The sequence below is a fragment of the Lactuca saligna genome, chromosome 5 (genome assembly GCF_052625555.1).
Source record: "Lactuca saligna cultivar CGN05327 chromosome 5, ASM5262555v1, whole genome shotgun sequence".
Classification (NCBI taxonomy): Eukaryota; Viridiplantae; Streptophyta; class Magnoliopsida; order Asterales; family Asteraceae; genus Lactuca; species Lactuca saligna.
In genome coordinates this window covers 275046137-275067004 of record NC_136421.1, presented here as the reverse complement: position 1 = coordinate 275067004, position 20868 = coordinate 275046137, and the positions used below count along the sequence as shown (strand labels likewise).

At 33.5% G+C, this 20868-nt stretch overlaps 1 protein-coding gene and 2 pseudogenes across 1 annotated transcript; all 3 read left to right on the top strand.

The window, feature by feature from the left end:
* Positions 1 to 7685: 7685 nt before the first annotated feature.
* On the top strand, positions 7686 to 9745 carry LOC145046724 (mannan endo-1,4-beta-mannosidase 4-like; annotated as a pseudogene).
* Positions 9746 to 12595: 2850 nt separating this feature from the next.
* LOC145046723 (putative mannan endo-1,4-beta-mannosidase 9) lies at positions 12596 to 14364 on the top strand. The gene is made up of 5 exons (XM_078995000.1): positions 12596 to 12685; positions 12882 to 13079; positions 13251 to 13373; positions 13554 to 13756; positions 13968 to 14364. The coding sequence occupies exons 1-5, from the start codon at positions 12596 to 12598 to the stop codon at positions 14362 to 14364; spliced, it is 1011 nt and encodes a 336-aa protein (XP_078851126.1).
* A 246-nt stretch (positions 14365 to 14610) lies between these two features.
* On the top strand, positions 14611 to 19528 carry LOC145046722 (mannan endo-1,4-beta-mannosidase 4-like; annotated as a pseudogene).
* Positions 19529 to 20868: the final 1340 nt, after the last annotated feature.

The following is a 20868-nucleotide window of genomic DNA, read 5'->3' as shown; positions in this document are numbered from 1 at the left end:
TTCCCTTATCTCTAACCATTAACTCTTTGAGCCAATGGTCGTTATGGATAGCGCTATTAGGAATTGACAACTCCTCACTCGCCCGAATCGCTGGAGTGCATGATACCATATTCATCTATGGAACGATAAGCATAGATCTCGATAGGGCTTCAGTCATAGGTTTGGTTGAGACTCATTGTTTGCTCATACACATACAAACTCGTTTCTCGTTATAGCAATAAACTTGTATTCATTAATAGCAATCAACTTGTTTATCATTGAAGCAATGTACTTGTATTTACGAAAAGCCTTATTGTACGCTCGATTTTATAAACTTGTGATACTCACCAACTATTTTCATAGTTGACGCTCGTTTTACATGCTTTTTCAGGAAATAATTAGTAAGTGGATGTAAAGATTCATCATCATAGAGCATGCTGCATCGTGTTGAAGCTATTATGAAGCTATATTTTGAACAATGTTATTTTGAAAAACTTGTATTTTGTTCTTTTGAAGCTATGGGTTGTAAACTTTTAAATACTGCTATGGTGATGTATCTTTATCTTTTGCAATGAAACCGTTATCGCTGTCATACCTTGCGTTTCCGCTTTAGCGGGGTGTGACACAAAGGAAACCTGAACATTTTCACAAACAAAAACCGCTTATGAACTCACCAGCGTTATGCTGATTTTCAAACCGCTTGTGTTCTCAGGTCAGCGTTAGAATAGGTACCCGAAGATCTTTTTGCTCGAAGACGGAGTACTCAGAAGACCCGTTTCATTTTGTTCATATATATACTATGTAACACAACTGTACAAACTTTACTTTTGAAACAACTGTAAAACTGTTCTTATGTAATCTAATGGTTGTTTTACTTTACTTAATATGTGCATTGGATTTGATACTCAACGTGGAGTCAACCCCGGAAATGTTTCCGCCTTCGATTTTCGGGGTGTGACAGATTGGTATCAGAGCCCTTGTTTATAGTGAAAGAAGTATACCAAACCTTACATGGTATAAAAATATAAACACTAAAGGGCCCAAGTGCTCTGAATTAAAAGTATCTTCAAACTACAAGTATTTTCAAAAGTATACAAGTATACCGAATCGTCGTGATCCGTAACCACAAGTAGAACAGAACATAAGTAATTGGGTGTTGTGTACTACGGTTATACCTGGGCAGTTATGTAGTCGTGTCTAGGGTCAATATAGCCTGGCCAACTATATTCATTCGAGACACAACCAACATGTGCTTGGGAGTGACTGTGGTGTGCGACATGCCTAAAACTTACCCTAATATCCCAAACATCAAACCATTGTCGTAATCAAATCATGAAATACTATGGGAGTATTTCTCGATCCAATCCTCTGTAGAAATCCTTATTCGAGTGGCGTTCTGTGATCATTCTTAGCGATAAATTATCTGTTTTGATAACTCTTTCCTGTTTATCGCTTATTCAGAACATATAACTGCCATATGTATCGATTCAATGTAGAGGACTTACCATCCTCTCTCTTTCTTGATCTTATTAGATCAAGATGCCTCCCAGAAAGAGACCCAGCTCAAAGAACAACAACAATCCTTCTTTACCACCACCTCCTCCTCAATTTGACCTTGCATCGCTCTAGATAGTCCTGACTGCTGCAATGGTGGCAGCCATGTCACAAATGAACCCTGGTGGCTCAGGAGGTGGTCCCCAGTCCCAAAACCCCGAAGATAGCCAGGGACACCAAAAAGGGGGTTCCTATAAGGATTTCATGAATGCGAAACCAACATCATTCAATGGCACTGGAGGTGTCATTTCCTTGTCCCAATGGTTCGAGAAAATCGAATCCATCTTCAAAATATGTGCTCGTGCAGAATCTGATAAGGTCAAGTTCGCAGCCTGTACCTTCGTTGATAAAGCCTTGACTTGGTGGAATGGCCGAGTCAAATCTCTGACCCTACCTGTAGCCAATTCCATGGGATGGGAAGCCATGAAAGAACTCCTCATAGCCGAGTACTGTCCCCGTGGTGAAATGCAGAAACTAGAGCACGAGCTCTGGAACCTGAAGATGAAAGGTTCCGACATTGCTGCATACACTTCCTGATTTGATGATCTCGCACTTCTCTGCCCGGGATTAGTCACTCCCGAAAGTAAAAAGATCGAAAGATTCATTTGGGGGTTATCCCAACCGACAAAGAGTCATGTCTTGACTGCCCATCCGGATACCTATGATAGTGCCAAGACTTTAGCCTAAACCCTGATTGATCATAGCGATGATGTTGAGGAAATCACTACCACTCCTGAGCCGACTCAAAAGAGTGGTGAGAAGAGAAAGTTCTAGAAGAAGAAGAAGGGTCAATCTTCCCAAGGATCTTCCAAGAAACAGTAGTGATGCCCTTCGGTATGGACACTACGAGTTCATGAGAATGATGTTTCCAAAACAGCTTTTAGGACTCGGTATGGACACTACGATTTCATAGTGATGCCCTTCGGTCTAACCAATGCACCGGCTGTGTTCATGGATTTGATGAATCGGGTGTGCCGTCGTTTCTTAGACAAGTTCGTCATCGTGTTCATTGACGACATCCTTGTCTACTCCAGAAGCGAAGAAGACTACAAGCAACACTTGAGATTAGTGTTGGAAACCCTTAGATCCGAGAAACTGTACGCAAAATTCTCCAAGTGTGAATTCTGGATACGGAAGGTAACTTTCCTCGGTCACGTGTTAAGTGAGGAGGGTATTCACGTAGATCCTTCCAAGATTAGAGCGATAGAGAATTGGTCGGTACCAAAGACACCCACAGAAATCCGTCAATTCTTGGGTCTGGCCGGCTATTATCGAAGATTCATCCAGAATTTTTCCAAAATTGCCAAACCCTTAACCACTCTAACACAGAAAGGTGTACCCTTTTGTTGGAGTGATAAACAAGAAACTGCATTCCAAACGTTGAAGAGAGCCATATGCAGCGCGCCTGTTCTGTCCCTGCCCGAAGGGACAGGGGACTTCGTTGTCTACTGCAATGTGTCTAATCAAGGTTTAGGCTGTGTGCTTATGCAAAGAGGAAAAGTGATTGCTTATGCCTCAAGACAACTGAAAGCACACGAGGTCAACTATACCACACATGACTTGGATTTTGTGGTATCAGAAGCGAACAAGTACGGGATTCAGTTGATTCTCAGCTTGGTTGATAACTGGGATGATTTTGGAGGTAAAAAACAATATGTTCAGTGGGCAAGGGATCATGGAGGACAATACTTGAATAGTCATAATGAGTTCTTTACTAACGTTGTAGTTAAAGGATATTATAAGAATCATTTGAAGGTATATATAATATATATATATATATATATATATATATATATATATATATATATATATATATATATATATATATGTTTGGGAAACATTGTTTCCATTATATCACAAAAATTTTCTACAACAGCTGTATTCGCATTTTGTTAGAAAATTTGAACATATTGCAAATACTGTTTTGCTACAGACCATTCTTACGAGACGCAACTCAATCACCGGGGTTGACTACAAGGATGATTCCACCATCTTTGCATGGGAGCTAATGAACGAACCCCGCTGCCAGTCTGATCTATCAGGGAAATTTCTACAGGTTCTTGTTTTCTTTGTTTTCTCACGGTTAAGTTGTTCATATGAGAAAATGCACGAATCAATTATCTAGAAAGAAAAATATCTTTTACTTTCAAATGATAGGAGTACATAGAGGAAATTGGGTTTTTATGAAACTATATGGTGCATAACCTATAACCATCGATATCTCTTCTTTGTGCAGAAATGGATAGTAGAAATGGCAGCTAAAATAAAGTCCATTGATAAGAACCATCTTCTCGAAATCGGACTTGAAGGGTTTTATGGGGAATCAATGCCTGAAAAGAAGCAAAACAATTCGGGCTATGAAGTAGGGACCGACTTCATTACAAACAACGGCGTCAGCAATGTGGATTTTGCTACAATCCATCTGTATCCCGACCAATGGTATGATCGAGTCTATACCGACATATAAACTCCATCATAATGCTTATGTTCGTATATATACTTTGCATGTCACGCTAGCCAACATCCGAACGTAGTTAGGATCCTAAAAATGTTTCATGAAATGCATGTTTCTTATTTATAACTAAAACAATATTTTATGATATTTAATTTTATTGAATAACATATGTGGATATTTTGATTTTTGACTTAGGGTTCCGGGAGCTAGCGATGAAGCTCGAGCTAAATTTGTTGAAAAATGGATTAATGCACATATTGAGGATTGTGATTCCATCTTGAGAAAACCTTTACTGATTGCAGAATTTGGCAAGTCCTCTTGGTCTTCAGGTTGCACCGTAGAAGCAAGGGATGAGTACTTTGGTGGGATATTCAACACGGCCTATGAAAGTGCAAGAAACCGGGGGTCGTGTTCGGGTACAACTTTTTGGCAAGTCATGGCAGAAGGAATGGATAACTGGGGTGACGGGTACCAAGTTGTCTTGGACCAAAACCCCTCCACTGCTGCAATAATTGCCAAACAGTCTCAAAGAATTTCATCACTCAACTCTTCAACCAACCTAGAGTTCTCTCCCGTTGCTGTTGAAAAATAATTATGTTGGGCTCCTAACAAATAACTATCCCTTTCGAGAAAAAATGATATTTCTCTCTGTCGCGTTACTTACCTTTAGAAAATTTGAAGTTTAAATAGTGATATGAAAATAAAGATAGAGCTAGCAACCATTTTGCATGAAATAAAATAGTCGCAACCTATTAATAATGTTGTATTGTGGGTAACTTCAACTTAGTATTGTCGAACGAAGTGGGAAAATTGATGCATTTCCTTTTTATCAATAAATATGGTAAAATATGTAAGGTATTTTTGTGTGTTATCTTAGCTTTTGTCTGTCTTTTCTTAATGTTATAAATACTTTGTTTATCAAACACACAGTCACATCAACATATGTGAATCCTTTTATATGTATTCAACCCACGTTTTGATCGCAAATCATCGACAAGAGGAATATTAATATTTGTTGATAAGGGATATAAGTCATGATATATCACCAAATATGAAGATTTTTGACCTAAATTTTGTATTACACTTGTGCCTTTGGGAGTGGTGTTTACTTAAATGAACAAATACTTTCCCGAGTTTTATACCGAAAAGTCTCATTATTTTGGAATTTTTTTAATAAATTCATAAATCTTTTTTTTTTGTGCAAAAAAGTCTCGTTATTTTGGAAAAATCACATAATCTATCTTTTCCAATAAAAAAACATTTTTCCTTATCTTTTCTACATGAGATGCATAGTTATCCTATCAATATTGCTTGACAAAGGATATAAGTCATGATATACCAATGAATATTATGCATTTAGATCTTGATTTTGAATTAGAATTACGTTTGTGAGAGTTGTGATAATTAAACAAACCATTACTTAATACTGACCGAAATGTGTGTGTATGTGTATGTGTGTGAAAGACGGGGGAGGGGGATGTACAAAGCTATTGGATAACTTTTTCCTAGTGATGTTAACGCAGGAAAAAAAACATCTTGTTAATATGCCACTAAACCTATTTCAATATAATTTGTAGAATACTAATTCATGTTTTAAACAATATTACCTAAGTTTTAACAAACAAAAGAAGATCAATTCAAAACTATTTAAGTTATTTTTGACATCAAACTCCTAATAAATAAGATAAATGATTAAGTTACGTATGCTAGTGAAGAAAATATAGTCTTGAGGAGTAATTAAGACATATATTGGTGTCTTGTCGCAAATGTTATATTTTGGAAATCTAAAATCCAATTTTTTTAAACAAATACATAAATCATTATTAATACACATATACTATGGTCTTGGCACAAAGGTTACTTTTATTGTAATCTGTAATATGAATATCTATGTCAGCAAACTCCGAATTGTGATGATGATTTTTCATGAAACCTTTCCAATTATGAGGTTGTTATCTTAATATAATAAGTAAAATCGATGATTAATTCAACTGGGGCTCGTAGAAGAACGAAACTCATTATTTCTCATTTGTCTACAAGATGGCATAATAGGGAACTCAAACTAATTGGAGTTCAAAAATTCCAACTTTATTTTCGTTCGCAGGTTATATCAGCAGCTATAAATTTAAGGTGTAGTCGTACCTTTGAAATATCGTTTATCAATATTGGGAATGATTTTTGGTGCATTGTTAACCTTAGGCCCGCAAACGACTGTAAACTTATGTTTTAGTCATACCATTGAAATAAACTTTATCAGTATTGGGTAGACATTTTGGTGCAATATTTATCTTAGGCATGCAGTCTTAAACCTAACAATTGTATGTTTATTTATATATTTTTAATTTTAATAATTTTCTTTATAAATAAGATTAATATCAATTAAATTAATAAAAATAAGGTGAGGTTCATTATTATAAACATCTAGCATTTATCACCAATGATTTATAATATAGGTAATGTGTACAAGTGCAGTATGAATAAATTTTATTAATGAGTAATCATACACTACTTAGTATCGATGCACGGACACATAAAAGATGATAAGGGAGTGTTTCCTCACTAGTCTTCTAAAAGTATTGGTTTAAGATCTATCAAATTTCCTTCTAAGCAGTTACATTGCCCATTATGATAGGTTTTGAAACCCCAAACATCCGTTGTTTTATTATAGTAGAGAACACCTCATACACAAGCAAAGCGAGTTATGTTTAGATTACAATACATCCACTTGCTACATGCCTTGCTACTCAACCACTTGTTATTACATTAAGTACATAAAAACAAAACATGACATCATAAATATAAAGTCACATGCAAAAGTGTTGTGTGCAACATACATAACATCTACTTTGATACAAATTCCATTTGGAGAATACACGTGATAAAAACTATCAACAAGAAAATGGAACATAAAATTTAATATATATTTGCTATATATGACGTTAAGAGAAGTCAAACAAAGAAACCAAATGTCCCATGAATGGCGATGCGTAAACGTACGAAAGTCACATGCTAGATTTCAACGTATGAAAAAACAAACCCGGAAAAACAACAAAATGGTTTGGAGGAGTGGAGAAATAAATAAATAAATAAACCAAATTGTACATAGTTTTTGGTGAACAAGCAATGACTTGGGCTTTTGTTTTGGGCTTTTTGTTTTTTATTTTTCTAATGTATGGAGTTACAAAATATTATAGTATTTCAAAATATTCCAGTACCATCTTTGAATCTCTAAATACAATTCTTTTGGTCAACATAATTTTTATGTTCATATTTTTTATGTTTGGAACTGGACTAAAACCTAATCTTTTAATGGTAGATTATGCACAAGGATCTAGTATCCAAACATAACATACCTACAATAGTATTTGAAAAAGCAGTATCATATTTTCTTTTGCTTTTCCATTTGGAGTAACAAATGTTGGTGTCTCTTGCAACCAAAAGTAAGGAAACCTGCATGGGCATCGCATAGTCGCTTGTCATTCGTTATGAATGATGATTCATATGTATCGTTAATTTGCATAATAAATATGATGATGTCCCCACGTCCAACTAGATTCTTAACAGGACATGCGACATAAATACTCGACGATCTAAGTGGACAAGAGAAAACACACTACTTTCCATCCATTACTCTAAACATTGGTTACTAACTTTCCTATTTCATATATCCACTATCAAAGTTAGTGATTTTTTAACCATGCCAGGAAAAGGAAATGCAGTTCTAAAAGGAGATTGCAAGGGTAAATGCCACCTATCAACCATTAATGACAGTTTTGTGGAGACAAGGACACATCATTTCATGGTTAATGGAAAGCCGTTGTATTTTAATGGCTTTAACGCCTACAGGTTAATGTGTATGGCACCTGATCCATCTACAAGGGTGAAGATCACATATGCATTTCAAGAATCTTCCAAGATAGGAATGAACCTGGTTAGGACTTGGGCTTTTAGTGATGGTGGCAACAAACCCCTGCAAACCTCTCCCGGTTTTAACAATGAGGACATGTTTAAGGTAACTTTATTGATTATTTTAGTCTCTATTTTTTATTCAACTCGATCTGTAAACATTAAAAACTAATCTCTTATCAACCATACGACAAATCCACACGGACGTATTGAAATAAAAGTTAGTAATAATCAATATCACAAACACTTAACACCTCTGTTTTATGTTAATTGTGATAACCATCTACACCTTTTCATTCCAGGGATTGGATTTTGTGATATCAGAAGTGAAAAAGTACGGGATTTAGTTGATTCTCAGCTTGGTTAATAACTGGGATGATTTTGGAGGTAAAAAACAATATGTTCAGTGGGCAAGGGATCATGGAGGACAATACTTGAATAGTGATGATGAGTTCTTTACTAACGTTGTAGTTAAAGGATATTATAAGAATCATTTGAAGGTATATATAAATATGTATATATATATATATATATATATGTGTGCATATATATATATATATATATATATATATATATATATATATATATATATATGTGTGTGTGTATATATATATATATATATATGTATGTATGTATGGGAAACATTGTTTCCATTATATCACAAAAATTTTCTACAACAGCTGTATTTGCATTTTGTTAGACAATTTGAACATGTTGCAAATACTGTTTTGCTACTGACCATTCTTACGAGACGCAACTCAATCACGGGGGTTGACTACAAGGATGATTCCACCATCTTTGCATGGGAGCTAATGAACGAACCCCGCTGCCAGTCTGATCTATTAGGGAAATTTCTACAGGTTCTTGTTTTCTTTGTTTTCTCACGGTTAAGTTGTTCATATGAGAAAATGCCCGAATCAATTATCTAGAAAGAAAAAAATCTTTTACTTTCAAATGATAGGAGTACATAGAGGAAATTGGGTTTTTATGAAACTATATGGTGCATAACCTATAACCATCGGTATCTCTTCTTTGTGCAGGAATGGATAGCAGAAATGGCAGTTGAAATAAAGTCCATTGATTAGAACCATCTTCTTGAAATCGGACTTGAAGGGTTTTATGGGGAATCAATGCCTCAAAAGAAGCAAAACAATCCGGGTTATGAAGTAGGGACCGACTTCATTACAAACAACGGCGTCAGCAATGTGGATTTTGCTACAATCCATCTGTATCCCGACCAATGGTATGATCGAGTCTTTACCGACATATAAACTCCATCACAATGCTTTTGTTCGTATATATACTTTGCATGTCACGCTGGCCAACATCCGAACATAGTTAGCATCCTAAAAATGTTTAATGAAACGCATGTTTCTTATTTATAACTAAAACAATCTTTTATGTTATTTAATTTTATTGAATAACATATGTGGATATTTTGATTTTTGACTTAGGGTTCCGGGAGCTAGCGATGAAGCTCGAGCTAAATTTGTTGAAAAATGGATTAATGCACATATTGAGGATTGTGATTCCATCTTGAGAAAACCTTTACTGATTGCAGAATTTGGCAAGTCCTCTTGGTCTTCAGGTTACACCGTAGAAGCAAGGGATGAGTACTTTGGTGGGATATTCAACACGGCCTATGAAAGTGCAAGAAACCGGGGGTCGTGTTCGGGTACAACTTTTTGGCAAGTCATGGCAGAAGGAATGGATAACTGGGGTGACGGATACCAAGTTGTCTTGGACCAAAACCCCTCTACTGCTGCAATAATTGCCAAACAGTCTCAAAGAATTTCATCACTCAACTCTTCAACCAACCTAGAGTTCTCTCCCGTTGCTGTTGAAAAATAATTATGTTGGGCTCCTAACAAATAACTATCCCTTTCGAGAAAAAAATGATATTTCTCTCTGTCGCGTTACTTACCTTTAGAAAATTTGAAGTTTAAATAGTGATATGAAAATAAAGATAGAGCTAGCAACCATTTTGCATGAAACAAAATAGTCGCAACCTATTAATAATGTTGTGTTGTGGGTAACTTCAACTCAGTATTGTCGAACGAAGTGGGAAAATTGATGCATTTCCCTTTTATCAATAAATATGGTAAAATATGTAAGGTATTTTTGTGTGTTATCTTAGCTTTTGTCTGTCTTTTCTTAATGTTATAAATACTTTGTTTATCAAACACACAGTCACGTCAACATATGTGAATCCTTTTATATGTATTCAAACCACGTTTTGATCGTAAATCATCGACGAGAGGAATATTAATATTAGTTGATAAGGGATATAAGTCATGATATATCACCAAATATGAAGATTTTTGACCTAAATTTTGTATTACACTTGTGCCTTTGGGAGTGGTGTTTACTTAAATGAACAAATACTTTCCCGAGTTTTATACCGAAAAGTCTCATTATTTTGGAAGTTTTTTAATAAATTCATAAATCTTTTTTTGTGCAAAAAAGTCTCGTTATTTTGGGAAAATCACATAATCTATCTTTTCCAATAAAAAAAAACATTTTTCCTTAATTTGGGCAAAATGTTAAACAATCAGGTTTATTCTATTCAAAAAAAAAGATTTAGGACTTTATCAAAAAAATCTCAAAAAGTTTAGACTTTTCATCATGAAATGCATAGTTATCCTATCAATATTGCTTGACAACGGATATAAGTCATGATATACCAATGAATATTATGCCTTTAGATCTTGATTTTGAATTAAAATTACGTTTGTGGGAGTTGTGATAATTAAACAAACCATTACTTAATACTGACCGAAATGTGTGTGTATGTGTATGTATGTGAAAGACGGGGGAGGGGGTGTACAAAGCTATTGGATAACTTTTTCCAAGTGATGTTAACACACGAAAAAAAACATCTTGTTAATATGCCACTAAACCTATTTCAATATAATTTGTAGAATACTAATTCATGTTTTAAACAATATTACCTAAGTTTTAACAAACAAAAGAAGATCAGTTCAAAACTATTTAAGTTATTTTTGACATCAAACTCCTAATAAATAAGATAAATGATTAAGTTACGTATGCTGATGAAGAAAATATAGTCTTGAGGAGTAATTAAGACATATATTGGTGTCTTGGCGCAAATGTTATTTTTTGGAAATCTAAAATCCAATTTTTTTAAACAAATACATAAATCATTATTAATACACATATATTATGGTCTTGGCAGAAATGTTACTTTTATTGTAATCTGTAATATGAATATCTATGTTAGCAAACTCCGAATTGTGATGATGATTTTTCATGAAACCTTTCCAATTATGAGGTTGTTATCTTAATATAATAAGTAAAATCGTTGATTAATTCAACTGGCGCTCGTAGAAGAACGAAACTCATTATTTCTCATTTGTCTACAAGATGGTATAATAAGGAACTCAAATTAATTGGAGTTCAAAAATTCCTACTTTATTTTCGGTTGGAGGGTTATATCAGCAGCTATAAATTAAAGGTTTAGTCGTACCTTTGAAATATCCTTTATCAATATTGTGAATAAATTTTGGTGCATTGTTAACCTTGGCACCGCAAACGACTGTAAACTTATGTTTTAGTCATACCATTGAAATATACTTTATCAATATTGGGTAGACATTTTGGTGCAATGTTTATCTAAGACATGCAGTCTTAAACCTAACAATTGTATGTTTATTTTTATATTTTTAATTTTCATAATTTTCTTTATAAATAAGATTAATATCAATTAAATTAATAAAAATAAGGTGAGGTTCATTTTTATAAACATCTAGCATTTATCACAAATGATTTATAATATAGGTGATGTGTACAAGTGTAGTATGAATAAAATTTATTAATGAGTAATCATACACTACTTAGTATCGATGCACGGACACATAAAAGATGATAAGGGAGTGTTTCCTCACTAGTCTTCTAAAAGTATTGGTTTAAAATCTATCAAATTTCCTTCTAAGCAGTTACATTGACTATTATGGTTGGTTTTGGAACCCCAAACATCTGTTGTTTTATTATAATAGACAAACACCTCGTACACAAGCAAAGCGAGTTATTCTTAGATTACAATACATCCACTTGCTACATGCCATGCTACTCAACCACTTGTTATTACATTATGTACATAAAAACTAAACATGACATCATCAATATAAATTCACATGCAAAAGTGTTGTGTGCAACATACATAACATCTACTTTGATACAAATTCCATTTGGAGAATACATGTGATAAAAACTATCAACAAGAAAATGGAACATAAAATTTAATATATATTTGCTATATATGACGTTAAAAGAAGACAAATAAAGAAATCAAATGTCCCATGAATGGTGATGCGTAAACGTAAGAAAGTCACATGCTAGATTTCAACGTATGAAAAAACGAACCCGGAAAAACAACTAAATGGTGTGGAGGAGTGGAGAAATAAATAAATAAGTAAACCAAATTGTTCATAGTTTTTCGGGAACAAGCAATGACTTGGGCTTTAATTTTGGGCTTTTTGTTTTTTTATTTTTCTCTAATGTATGGAGTTACAAAATATTATAGTATTTCAAAAGAATCTTGTACCATCTTTGAATCTCTAAATACAATTCTTTTGGTCAACATATTTTTTATGTTTCGAACCGGACAAAAAGCTAATCTTTTAATGGTAGATTATGCACAAGGATCTAGTATCCAAACATAACATACCTTCCAAGATAGGAATGAACCTGGTTAGGACTTGGGCTTTTAGTGATGGTGGCAACAAACCCCTGCAAACCTCTCCCGGTTTTTACAATGAGGACATGTTTAAGGTAACTTTATTGATTATTTTAGTCTCTATTTTTTATTCAAGATGATCTGTAAACATTAAAAAGTAATTTCTTATCAACCATACGACAAATCCACACGGACGTATTGAAATAAAATTTAGTAATAATCAATATCACAAACACTTAACACCTCTGTTTTATGTTACTTGTGATAACCATCTACACCTTTTCATTCCAGGGATTGGATTTTGTGATATCAGAAGCGAAAAAGTACGGGATTCACTTGATTCTCAGCTTGGTTAATAACTGGGATGATTTTGGAGGTAAAAAACAATATGTTCAGTGGGCAAGGGATCATGGAGGACAATACTTGAATAGTGATGATGAGTTCTTTACTAACGTTCTAGTTAAAGGATATTATAAGAATCATTTGAAGGTATATATATATATATATATATATATATATATATATATATATATATATATATATATATATATATATGTTTGGGAAACATTGTTTCCATTATATCACAAAAATTTTCTACAACAGCTGTATTTGCATTTTGTTAGAAAATTTGAACATGTTGCAAATACTGTTTTGCTACAGACCATTCTTACGAGACGCAACTCAATCACCGGGGTTGACTACAAGGATGATTCCACCATCTTTGCATGGGAGCTAATGAACGAACCCCGCTGCCAGTCTGATCTATCAGGGAAATTTCTACAGGTTCTTGTTTTCTCTGTTTACTCACGGTTAAGTTGTTCATATGAGAAAATGCCCGAATCAATTATCTAGAAAGAAGAAAATATTTTACTTTCAAATGATAGGAGTACATAGAGGAAACTGGTTTTTTATGAAACTATATGGTGCATAACCTATAACCATCTGTATCTCTTCTTTGTGCAGGAATGGATAGTAGAAATGGCAGCTGAAATAAAGTCCATTGATAAGAACCATCTTCTCGAAATCGGACTTGAAGGGTTTTATGGGGAATCGATGCCTGAAAAGAAGCAAAACAATCCGGGCTATGAAGTAGGGACCGACTTCATTACAAACAACGGCGTCAGCAATGTGGATTTTGCTACAATCCATCTGTATCCCGACCAATGGTATGATCGAGTCTTTACCGACATATAAACTCCATCACAATGCTTTTGTTCGTATATATACTTTGCATGTCACGCTAGCCAACATCCGAACGTAGTTAGCATCCTAAAAATGTTTCATGAAACGCATGTTTCTTATTTATAACTAAAACAATCTTTTATGTTATTTAATTTTATTGAATAACATATGTGGATATTTTGATTTTTGACTTAGGGTTCCGGGAGCTAGCGATGAAGCTCGAGCTAAATTTGCTGAAAAATGGATTAATGCACATATTGAGGATTGTGATTTCATCTTGAGAAAACCTTTACTGATTGCAGAATTTGGCAAGTCCTCTTGGTCTTCAGGTTACACCGTAGAAGCAAGGGATGAGTACTTTGGTGGGATATTCAACACGGCCTATGAAAGTGCAAGAAACTGGGGGTCGTGTTCGGGTACAACTTTTTGGCAAGTCATGACAAAAGGAATGCATAACTGGGATGACGGGTACCAAGTTGTCTTGGACCAAAACCCCTCCACTGCTGCAATAATTGCCAAACAGTCTCAAAGAATTTCATCACTCAACTCTTCAACCAACCTAGAGTTCTCTCCCGTTGCTGTTGAAAAATAATTATGTTGGGCTCCTAACAAATAACTATCCCTTTCGAGAAAAAATGATATTTCTCTCTGCCGCGTTACTTACCTTTAGAAAATGTGAAGTTTAAATAGTGATATGAAAATAAAGATAGATCTAGCAACCATTTTGCATGAAACAAAATAGTTGCAGCCTATTAATAATGTTGTACTGTGGGTAACTTCAACTCAGTATTGTCGAACGAAGTGGGAAAATTGATGCATTTCCTTTTTATCAATAAATATGGTAAAATATAAAAGGTATTTTTATGTGTTATCTTAGCTTTTGTCTGTCTTTTCTTAATGTTATAAATATTTTGTTTATCAAACACACAGTCACGTCAACATATGTGAATCCTTTTATATGTATTCAAACCACGTTTTGATCGCAAATCATCGACGAGAAGAATGTTAATATTAGTTGACGAGAGGAATATTAATATTAGTTGATAAGGGATATAAGTCATGATATATCACCAAATATGAAGATTTTTGACCTAAATTTTTTATTACACTTGTGCCTTTGGGAGTGGTGTTTACTTAAATGAACAAATACTTTCCCGAGTTTTATACCGAAAAGTCTCATTATTTTGGAGTTTTTTTAATAAATTCATAAATCTTTTTTTGTGCAAAAAAGTCTCGTTATTTTGGGAAAATCACATAATCTATCTTTTCCAATAAAAAAAACATTTTTCCTTAATTTGGGCAAAATGTTAAACAATCAGGTTTATTCTATTCAAAAAAAAAAAGATTTAGGACTTTATCAAAAAATTTTCAAAATAATTAGACTTTTCTTCATGAAATGCATAGTTATCCTATCAATATTGCTTGACAAAGGATATAAGTCATGATATACCAATGAATATTATGCCTTTAGATCTTGATTTTGAATTAAAATTACGTTTGTGGGAGTTGGGATAATTAAACAAACCATTACTTAATTCTGACCGAAATGTGTGTGTATGTGTATGTGCGTGAAAGACAGGGGAGGGGGTGTACAAAGCTATTGGATAACTTTTTCCAAGTGATGTTAACACACGAAAAAAAAAAAACATCTTGTGAATTTGCCACTAAACCTATTTCAATATAATTTGTAGAATACTAATTCATGTTTTAAACAATATTACCTAAGTTTTAACAAACAAAAGAAGATCAATTCAAAACTATTTAAGTTATTTTTGACATCAAACTCCTAATAAATAAGATAAATGATTAAGTTACGTATGCTGATGAAGAAAATATAGTCTTGAGGAGTAATTAAGACATATATTGGTGTCTTGGCGCAAATGTTATTTTTTGGAAATCTAAAATCCAATTTTTTTAAACAAATACATAAATCATTATTAATACACATATATTATGGTCTTGGCAGAAACGTTACTTTTATTGTAATCTGTAATATGAATATCTATGTTAGCAAATTCCGAATTGTGATGATGATTTTTCATGAAACCTTTCCAATTATGAGGTTGTTATCTTAATATAATAAGTAAAATCGTTGATTAATTCAACTGGGCTCGTAGAAGAAGGAAACTCATTATTTCTCATTTGTCTACAAGATGGTATAATAGGGAACTCAAATTAATTGGAGTTCAAAAATTCCTACTTTATTTTCGGTTGCAGGGTTATATCAGCAGCTATAAATTTAAGGTTTAGTCGTACCTTTGAAATATCCTTTATCAATAATAAATTTTGGTACATTGTTAACCTTGGGCCCGCAAACGACTGTAAACTTATGTTTTAGTCATACCATTGAAATATACTTTATCAATATTGGGTAGACATTTTGGTGCAATATTTATCTTAGGCATGCAGTCTTAAACCTAACAATTGTATGTTTATTTTTATATTTTTAATTTTCATAATTTTCTTTATAAATAAGATTAATATCAATTAAATTAATAAAAATAAGGTGAGGTTCATTTTTATAAACATCTAGCATTTATCACCAAAGATTTATAATATAGGTGATGTGTACAAGTGTAGTATGAATAAACTTTATTAATGAGTAATCATACACTACTTAGTATCGATGCACGGACACATAAAAGATGATAAGGGAGTGTTTCCTCACTAGTCTTCTAAAAGTATTGGTTTAAGATCTATCAAATTTCCTTCTAAGCAGTTACATTGCCTATTATGGTTGGTTTTGGAACCCGAAACATCCGTTGTTTTATTATAATAGAGAACACCTCGTACACAAGCAAAGCGAGTTTTGCTTAGATTGCAATACATCCACTTGCTACAGGCCATGCTACTCAACCACCTGTTATTACATTAAGTACATAAAAACAAAACATGACATCATCAATATAAATTGACATGCAAAAGTGTTGTGTGCAACATACATAATATCTACTTTGATACAAATTCCATTTGGAGAATACACGTGATAAAAACTATCAACAAGAAAATGGAACATAAAATTTAATATATATTTGCTATATATGACGTTAAAAGAAGTCAAATAAAGAAACCAAATGTCCCATGAATGGCGATGCGTAAACGTAAGAAAGTCACATGCTAGATTTCAACGTATGAAAAAACGAACCCGGAAAAACAACAAAATGGTGTCGAGGAGTGGAGAAATAAATAAATAAATAAACCAAATTGTACATAGTTTTTCGTGAACAAGCAATGACTCGGGCTTTTATTTTGGGCTTTTTGTTTTTTTATTTTTCTCTAATGTATGGAGTTACAAAATATTATAGTATTTCAAAAGAATCTAGTACCATCTTTGAATCTCTAAATACAATTCTTTTGGTCAACATATTTTTTATGTTTGGAACCGAACTAAAAGCTAATCTTTTAATGGTAGATTATGCACAAGGATCTAGTATCCAAACATAACATACCTACAATAGTATTTGAAAAAGCAGTATCATATTTTCTTTTGCTTTTCCATTTGGAGTAACAAATGTTTGTGTGTCTTGCAACCAAAAGTATGGCACCGTGCATGGGCATCGCAAAGTCGCTTGTCATTCCTTATGAATGATGATGCATATGTATCGTTAAGTTACATAATAAATATGATGAGGTCTCCACTTCCAACTAGATTCTTAACAAGACATGCGATACAAATACTCCACGACCTAAGTGGACAAGAGAAAACACACTACTTACCATCCATTACTCTAAATATTGGTTACTAACTTTCCTATTTTATATATCCACTATTAAAGATTAGCGATTTTTTAACCATGCCAGGAAAAGGAAATGCAGTTCTAAAAGGAGATTGCAAGGGTAAATGCCACCCGTCAACCATTAACGATAGTTTTGTGGAGACAAGGACACATCATTTCAAGGTTAATGGAAAGCCGTTGTATTTTAATGGCTTTAACGCCTACTAGTTAATGTGTATGGCTTCTGATCCATCTACAAGGGTGAAGGTCACAGATGCATTTCAAGAATCTTCCAAGATGGGAATGAACCTGGTTAGGACTTGGGCTTTTAGTGATGGTGGCAACAAACCCCTGCAAACCTCTCCCGGTTTTTACAATGAGGACATGTTTAAGGTAACTTTATTGATTATTTTAGTCTCTATTTTTTATTCAAGATGATCTGTAAACATTGAAAAGTAATTTCTTATCAACCATACGACAAATCCACACGGCCGTATTGAAATAAAATTTAGTAATAATCAATATCACAAACACTTAACACCTCTGTTTTATGTTACTTGTGATAACCATCTACACCTTTTCATTCCAGGGATTGGATTTTGTGATATCAGAAGCGAAAAAGTACGGGATTCACTTGATTCTCAGCTTGGTTAATAACTGGGATGATTTTGGAGGTAAAAAACAATATGTTCAGTGGGCAAGGGATCATGGAGGACAATACTTGAATAGTGATGATGAGTTCTTTACTAACGTTCTAGTTAAAGGATATTATAAGAATCATTTGAAGGTATATATATATATATATATATATATATATATATGTTTGGGAAACATTGTTTCCATTATATCACAAAAATTTTCTACAACAGCTGTATTTGCATTTTGTTAGAAAATTTGAACATGTTGCAAATACTGTTTTGCTACAGACCATTCTTACGAGACGCAACTGAATCACCGGGGTTGACTACAAGGATGATTCCACCATCTTTGCATGGGAGCTAATGAACGAACCCCGCTGCCAGTCTGATCTATCAGGGAAATTTCTACAGGTTCTTGTTTTCTCTGTTTACTCACGGTTAAGTTGTTCATATGAGAAAATGCCCGAATCAATTATCTAGAAAGAAGAAAATCTTTTACTTTCAAATGATAGGAGTACATAGAGGAAACTGGTTTTTTATGAAACTATATGGTGCATAACCTATAACCATCTGTATCTCTTCTTTGTGCAGGAATGGATAGTAGAAATGGCAGCTGAAATAAAGTCCATTGATAAGAACCATCTTCTCGAAATCGGACTTGAAGGGTTTTATGGGGAATCGATGCCTGAAAAGAAGCAAAACAATCCGGGCTATGAAGTAGGGACCGACTTCATTAGAAACAACAGCGTGAGCATTGTGGATTTTGCTACAATCCATCTGTATCCCGACCAATGGTATGATCGAGTCTTTACCGACATATAAACTCCATCACAATGCTTTTGTTCGTATATATACTTTGCATGTCACGCTAGCCAACATCCGAACGTAGTTAGCATCCTAAAAATGTTTCATGAAACGCATGTTTCTTATTTATAACTAAAACAATCTTTTATGTTATTTAATTTTATTGAATAACATATGTGGATATTTTGATTTTTAACTTAGGGTTCCGGGAGCTAGCGATGAAGCTCGAGCTAAATTTGTTGAAAAATGGATTAATGCACATATTGACGATTGTGATTCCATCTTGAGAAAACCTTTACTGATTGTAGAATTTGGCAAGTCCTCTTGGTCTTCAGGTTACACCGTAGAAGCAAGGGATGAGTACTTTGGTGGGATATTCAACACGGCCTATGAAAGTGCAAGAAACCGGGGGTCGTGTTCGGGTACAACTTTTTGGCAAGTCATGGCAGAAGGAATGGATAACTGGGGTGACGGATACCAAGTTGTCTTTGACCAAAACCCCTCCACTGCTGCAATAATTGCCAAACAGTCTCAAAGAATTTCATCACTCAACTCTTCAACCAGCCTAGAGTTCTCTCCCGTTGCTGTTGAAAAATAATTATGTTGGGCTCCTAACAAATAACTATCCCTTTCGAGAAAAAATGATATTTCTCTCTGCCGCGTTACTTACCTTTAGAAAATGTGAAGTTTAAATAGTGATATGAAAATAAAGATAGAGCTAGCAACCATTTTGCATGAAACAAAATAGTTGCAGCCTATTAATAATGTTGTACAGTGGGTAACTTCAACTCAGTATTGTCGAACGAAGTGGGAAAATTGATGCATTTCCTTTTTATCAATAAATATGGTAAAATATATAAGGTATTTTTATGTGTTATCTTAGCTTTTGTCTGTCTTTTCTTAATGTTATAAATACTTTGTTTATCAAACACACAGTCACGTCAACATATGTGAATCCTTTTATATGTATTCAAACCACGTTTTGATCGCAAATCATCGATGAGAGGAATGTTAATATTAGTTGACGAGAGGAATATTAATATTAGTTGATAAGGGATACAAGTCATGATATATCACCAAATATGAAGATTTTTTACCTAAATTTTTTATTACACTTGTGCCTTTGGGAGTGGTGTTTACTTAAATGAACAAATACTTTCCCGAGTTTTATACCGAAAAGTCTCATTATTTTGGAATTTTTTTAATAAATTCATAAATCTTTTTTTGTGCAAAAAAGTCTCGTTATTTTGGGAAAATCACATAATCTATCTTTTCCAATAAAAAAAACATTTTTCCTTAATTTGGGCAAAATGTTAAACAATCAGGTTTATTCTATTAAAAAAAAAAGATTTAGGACTTTATCAAAAAAATTTCAAAATAATTAGACTTTTCTTCATGAAATGCATAGTTATCCTATCAATATTGCTTGACAAAGGATATAAGTCATGATATGCCAATGAATATTATGCCTTTAGATCTTGATTTTGAATTAAAATTACGTTTGTGGGAGTTGGGATAATTAAAAAAACCATTACTTAATTCTGACCGAAATGTGTGTGTATGTGTATGTGTGTGAAAGACGGGGGGAGGGGGTGTACAAAGCTATTGGATAACTTTTTCCAAGTGATGTTAACACACGAAAAAAAAAACATCTTGTGAATTTGCCACTAAACCTATTTCAATATAATTTGTAGAATACTAATTCATGTTTTAAACAATATTACCTAAGTTTTAACAAACAAAAGAAGATCAATTCAAAACTATTTAAGTTATTTTTGACATCAAACTCCTAATAAATAAGATAAATGATTAAGTTACGTATGCTGATGAAGAAAATATAGTCTTGAGGAGTAATTAAGACATATATTGGTGTCTTGGCGCAAATGTTATTTTTTATAAATCTAAAATCCAATTTTTTTAAACAAATACATAAATCAT

Coding starts and splice junctions, on each gene's coding strand:
- LOC145046723 (XM_078995000.1), top strand. CDS start 12,596: ATGAACCTGGTTAGGACTTGGGCTTTTAGTGATGGTGGCAACAAACCC. Junction 13,080..13,250: donor ATTATAAGAATCATTTGAAG/GTATATATATAT, acceptor GTTTTGCTACAG/ACCATTCTTACGAGACGCAA. Junction 13,757..13,967: donor CATCTGTATCCCGACCAATG/GTATGATCGAGT, acceptor TTTTTGACTTAG/GGTTCCGGGAGCTAGCGATG.